Raw genomic sequence first — 6,034 nt, 5'->3', positions numbered from 1 at the left:
CCCCCCCCCCCCCCCCCCCCCCCCCCCCCCCCCCCCCGCTCCTCATCCGCGATCGGTCAGAGGGCGCGAACTCACGCTGGTCCGCCTGCTAGTGCTGGAGAGCTGCCCCAACGGCCCCGACGAGGCCACAGCCATCCTTCTGCTAGTGTGGGTGTGTCTCACCGCTTCGTGCGGCAAGGAAGCCGAGGCCGCTGTGGGCAGGGGAGCCGGGAAACCTGGGCTCCAGGCCAGACTCCTTCAGTTACCAGCTGTGACGTGGGCAAGCCACCTCGGATTGCCGTGGATCCCGGTAAGTCACGTAACAGGTGAAAGCGCTCTCTAAACAGAACGCACCGCTCCGTGAAGGGCCTATTATCCACAAATAACTCCATACACGTAAATCCCCGTTAGCCCCGAGGTTAACCTTTCAAACTCTAATTAAGGCCCCCATTTAAAATTCAACACCATGTAATTATAACTGGAAAAAGAAAATAAAAACCAAGTTAATCATCGGCACTCCCTTACCGGTTTGTTAATGCTGGCTCCTGCTTGAATCAACCAGATGAGGCACTGGGGGTGGCCCCCGAAAGCAGCGATGTGCGCTGGGGTCTGTGCGTAGCGCGTAGTGGAGACGTCCAGCGTGGCTCCAGCTCTCACCAACTGGATGAGGCACTCCAACTTTGAAAATGGCAGAAGGGGGATGACACACGTTTAAGTTTCATATGTTTTTACATGTTACACAATTTCAATTCTGTGACGTAGATAAGTGGCATTTTTTGTTGCCCAGCTTTTTTTCTGTTTAAGGGAACAATAGAAGTCATTCCTTTGCAATACAAATTTTAAAAAAGCTTAAAAAGAGGGGCCCCTGGGTGGCTCAGTCGTTAAGCGTCTGCCTTCGGCTCAGGTCATGATCCCAGGGTCCTGGGATCGAGCCCCACATCGGGCTCCCTGCTCCGCGGGAAGCCTGCTTCTCCCTCTCCCCCTGCTTGTGTTCCCTCTCTCGCTGTCTCTGTCAAATAAAATCTTAAAAAAAAAATAAAAACCTTAAAGAGTATTTTTCCTTATCCTGGTTTTAAAAAAAAAATCTGTTACACAGGAATAGAAAGTCAAAAACATTGACGCCACACAAATTTAAACATTCTGTTTTTCCTACAACTGAAAAAGCCAAAATCAGTAAAGACTGCGATACTCAAAGACTTCTACCGCAGCTGGGTCTTGCCACCTTCACACGCCATGCTACAGAACAAAGCCAGTGACCGGCTGTTGAAAGGAGGTGCAGCCACAGCGAACGCTCCAAAGGGCGTTTTCTGCTCTGCACGAGGGCACCCTGCGCACCCTCCCACAGGCCGCATTCGAGGAAAGCTCAGCCAAGGCCTGCCTCCAGTCCCGATGTGCAGAGTGAGTGTTCACACTGTGCACGTCCCTCCAACCCCTCCCCTCCCCCCGCCCCGGGAGGAAAAGGCCTAGGGCACATCCAAGCTCTGGCCTCCCAGGGGGCTGAAAGAGGACCACGCATGTGGCAAGACCACACTTTACAGCCGGGCACCAATTATCATCCCAGCCTCTGGCTGCAGGAGGCTCGTCACACTCCACACATACCCCACAAGTGCCCACCGCGAGCCAGGCGCTGTCCCACAAGGCCTGCTGTCCGCAGACTTACACTGCTCCACCCACATGTCCTCAGATCCTGCTCGGCCCATTTCCCCTCTCGAGGCACAGGGCAGAGTTAGTGGAGAAGCTCCAAGTGCCAATGATCCTCTTCCACAGGACAGAGCTCGGAGGAAGAACAGGCGGCCACACCCCGATGTGACCCCGCATCTCTTATTCTCTGTCAGCAATTTAAGCCTTTCCTTGCTAAGGACAGGTCACTGCGATCCACATTTGTGGGAGATGGACTCTCACGCTGGGAGCACACAGATTTAACACGATCTCGGGCTTCCAGGAACTAGAATCTGGGAGTGACGGCTGATAGAGACACACCTTTGGTGCAATTTTGCATAACGCCGTTATTAACGTACTAGGAGAAAATGAAAGTGCCAATGGTAGTGATAAGGCCAACAGGTTCCAAGTCCAAAAAAAAAATGAAACAAGGATCAAAATCAGTGGGTATGCCAAAAGCTGTTACTTATTAAGATCAAGCAAGAGCTCCCTGGACTTAAATCTGTTACCTGTGGGTTCGCTTTAGGAAACTGGGAGAGATACTGTTCCATATGACAGCTTGTAAAAGCCAAGTGTAACTAGAGATTTTAAATAATGTTTAGTTCTCAAGGAAAAATAAGCCTCATGAAAGGTCAGGTAACGTGCAGAGTTGGCACATTTCTCGGAACGCCAGCCTGAAAGATGGGAATAGTTCATTATGTGTTAAATGCCAACTTGGCTCTTGCCCAGGCCCCAGCACAGGGCAGGCTCACATGCAGATAAAAAGAGGAGAGCTGCTGGCCGGGGGGCAGGGAGGGGTTGAACGGAGATCTTGGAGCCCCACTCCTGGCCTAATTTCCGCCCCAACACTGAAGGAACGAACAGCCTCTGGTTACATCTGGTGCCCAAGGTTGACCTACTACTTATGTTCCACAGTAGAGACTTCCAAAAAGTGAATTCAGGGGGGTTTTGCTTCTTACTGTTTGTAAAACATACATAACCCGAGAGGTACCGTGGTAAGCGTGGTAAAGCCTGTCCCAGCTCCTCCTAATCCCGAGAGGTAGCTGGAGGCACCCCTGGGTTGGTAAATACCCTGAATGAACACTGTAATGAGGTTCTAAGCGCCGGACAGAATGCACCAGGCTGTCCTACAATACTGTGTCATGCTCAGCTGGAGGATCGATCAACAGGGAAGCCTTTTCAAAACCAGCTGTCCTTGCCTGGCAGGAGGCTGTCCGTCCCCAAAGCACGGGGGGACGAAGATGCTGAGGACCCGCGCTCTGAGTTACCCACGATTTAAGGGACAAAAACCCCGGAGCCAGGCGTACTGGACAGGGACGCAGAGCTTCGGAGCACGACTGCCTCGGGCGAGGTCCAGCGCAGGCGGGAGAGCGCGTTCCAGGCGCTGGGGTCTCTAAGCCCCGCCCCGCGGTCCCGCCGCCCGCCCACGGCCTCCACCGGCACGAACGGGGCTCTCCGGCTGTTTGGAGCGTGCACGCTTCCCGAGACACCCAGGAGCGCCGACTGCTGAATGCAGCGGCAGCAAGAGAGCAACCTGTGCCTGGAAAGACGCGGCACCCGGCTCTGCGAGACCCCTTCTTTCCTCAGCCGCGGCCGTACGGCCTCCCAGGGAGAGCACTGTTCAATGTCCACAAACAGGAGCCACAGTGTCAGCTGTGAAATGCGGCGGGGACCTCGTTCTAAGACAGACGAGGAGCGCGTTCCCGAATCCTTGGGAAATGGACGGCGGCGTCCTGTCCTTCCCGGATGTCCAGCGCTCCTAAGACGCGGTGGACAAGGGACGCGGCCTGCACAGGAGGGCGCCCCCGACTCCGGCCGCGGGCAAGTCAGCGCGCCGCGGCCGCGAGCCCAGGCCACTCTCCCGCCCGCAGCTCCCCCGCCCTCAGCGCCCGGCCTCACAGGCCCGCGGCCGCCCAAGGGGCAGCGCCTCCGCCCCGCGAGCCCAGCCCGCCGCAGGCGCCAACTGCCTCCGCTAGGGGCGGCGCGTCCGCGAAGCCGGCGCCGTTTGAAACTTGCGCCGCCGCACATGCGCCCCGGGGCCCCTCGCGGCGCCGTCGCCGCGGGGCCCGCTTCCGCCCCGCGCTCCCGGCACACCCCGCGCCCGCCGCGGGGCCCCGGGCCGCCCGCACCGCCGCACATGCGCCCCGGACCCCTCGCTCGGGGCGCCAGGGCCGTCGACCCCGCTTCCGCCCCGCGCTCCCGGCACTCCCCGCGCCCCCCGCGCCTCAGCCCCCACCCTCCCCGGCCCACCACGGGAGAGCCGCGGAAAATGGCGCCTTAAAGCGCCCGCGCCCACCTTGCCGAAGTGCGCGGCCCAGTGCACGGGCGTCCAGCCGTAGAAGGAGTCCTCGGCGGCCAGGTGGGCGCGCGGCGTCTGCTGCAACAGCGAGCAGAGCGCGGCCAGGTCCCCGTCGCGGCAGGCGCGGTGCAGCGGGAAGCGGAGCGACAGCAGCTCCTCGCTGGAGAAGCCCGCCTCCACGCCTGCGCCCGCTCCTGCCGTCGACATGGTCCGTCACCGGAGAGCTCGGGCTAGCCGACCGAGAGGACGCGCGGTGAGGACCCGAGAGGCCGCCGCCGGAGCACAAAGGAGCGCGAGTGTGGCCGCCTCGTCCCGCCGGCTGCAGAGCGGAGCGGAGCAGAGCGCGCACAGGGGGCGGGGCGGGGCGGGGGCGGGGCCTACCGCGGGCCGGTCTGAGGCCGGCGCCCGAGGACGCCGGGGGCTGGAGGCGGGGCCTGAAGCGCCGGGGGGCGGGGCCTGGCGGAGCCTTGGTTGGGGCCGGCGCGTGGAGCAGCAGGCCGGCAGGGAGCGGGGGGCGGGGTCTGGGCCGGGGGGAGCCGGCGCTGAGGCGGGGAGCAGGGGGCGGGGCTTGTGCCAGAGGCGGGGCCTAGCTGGGTGGGGCTTGGGGGCCGGCGCCTGGAGCAGGAGGCGGGGCCTGGGCTAGGGACCGGGCCTGGCGGGGCGGGGATGCGACGAACGCCTGGAGCAGGAGGCGGGGCCCGGGGCAGGAGGCGGGGCCCGGGGCAGGAGGCGGGCCGGAGCCCGGGGAATTCCGGGAGCCGGGAGCGGCAGAGGCGGGAGCCGGGAGCTGCAGAGGCGGGCCCCGGGCCGGCGGGTGGGGTCGGCTCTCGGCCGCTTGCCCCGTCCAGACCCCTGCCGCGCAGTGTCCCGACCGGCCCGCGGGGACACTGCCGGCGAGGCCCGAGTCCCCGCCGGGCTCCGTCCTCACGAGGCGCCCGCCTGTCGGGCAAGCTGCAGAAGCAGCCAGCAAAACACTGGAAAATCCTCGGTCAGTGACCGAGAATCATAGTTTTCTTAACAGATTTTCTAATGATAAGACTAATACGTGAAAATCAATAATTTACTATCGAGGAATAACCACTATCAACGTTTATGGGTTATTTCCTTACAGTACTTTTCTTACCATATAGTTTCATTTGTATATATTCTTTTTCCTTATATATATTGCTTTCCTTGTTCTTTCACAGAATTCGGAATCCCAGTAATTCAACTTTAAGTAGGGAACCAGATGTCTGGGAAAATAATGGTGCATTAGATATCAGCTGGCAGCATTAGCTAATAAAACAAGAAGTTGAGCCCCTAATGCCTAACGAAGGGAAATTGTTAATTTATGGTGTAAATGTACAACACAGTCCTCTATTCATACAAGCGTGTTGATGACATGTGAATGCTGCACTTGGGGAGGTGCTCCAGATACAGGAAGTGAGGGAAAGCAGCAAGTTGGGTTCAGGGAGCAATTACTAATGCATGGGAAATGTGAACGAGACAGACTCTGTCTTCTCTCAAGGGGTTTGTAGTCTATTAGATGAGGCAAGAAAGACTATTTCAATAGTTGAAGCAATACCTTTTTCGTTTGGACCAGAAAGGTGGAACTATGCTGTCAACTCATGGCAAGCTTGGTCCACTCCAGAAGTCAACCATTTTTCTTTGCATAGACCATGCTGATTTTAATCTTATTATCTCTGTAAGGTGTATACCCTGGTAATGACTTCCATCCTTCCTAGGAAAGAGGAAGAGGAAAGAGGAATACCCCTTTCCATTTTGCAAAGGACGTGAACATGCCTTGTCATCTGTAATATCGAGGGGGAGGGACTACTCCTCTTTACTGTGCCCCCTGCGGTTGACAAAACTGAGACACAGAGAAGCTGAGCACTTGCACAAGGACAAACCGGGTGCCTGGGGCAGAGCTGAGAATAATAGCCAGACCTAGTTTCCAAGCCAGTTAGATTTTTTTACCCTTGGAATTTATTTTGCGTTAAGAGCCTTAAGGCCTAGGAAAATAAAGTAGGTTAGAATGGCACCATACATAGATGCCATAGACTTCCTGGTTTTCAGAGTTACTAGGACTGTGTATATATTTAAGTAGCTGAAATAGAT

At 57.9% G+C, this 6,034-nt stretch overlaps 1 protein-coding gene across 1 annotated transcript in view; it reads right to left on the bottom strand.

The window, feature by feature from the left end:
* The window catches only part of ANKRD10 (ankyrin repeat domain 10), a 32,359-nt gene extending 28,053 nt beyond the window's left edge, over positions 1-4,306 (bottom strand). Inside the window, exons 1-2 of the mRNA XM_032402610.1 lie at positions 3,935-4,306; positions 505-657 (exon numbers count right to left, since the gene is read on the bottom strand). Of these exons, the coding sequence (XP_032258501.1) occupies positions 505-657; positions 3,935-4,144 (363 nt within the window). The 5' untranslated portion in view covers positions 4,145-4,306. The remainder of the gene's footprint in view (positions 1-504; positions 658-3,934) is intronic.
* Between the last annotated feature and the right edge of the window lie 1,728 nt (positions 4,307-6,034).

The sequence above is a fragment of the Phoca vitulina genome, unplaced genomic scaffold (genome assembly GCF_004348235.1).
Source record: "Phoca vitulina isolate PV1807 unplaced genomic scaffold, GSC_HSeal_1.0 scaffold5, whole genome shotgun sequence".
NCBI lineage: Eukaryota > Metazoa > Chordata > Mammalia > Carnivora > Phocidae > Phoca > Phoca vitulina.
This window is presented reverse-complemented; position numbering and strand designations above follow the sequence as displayed.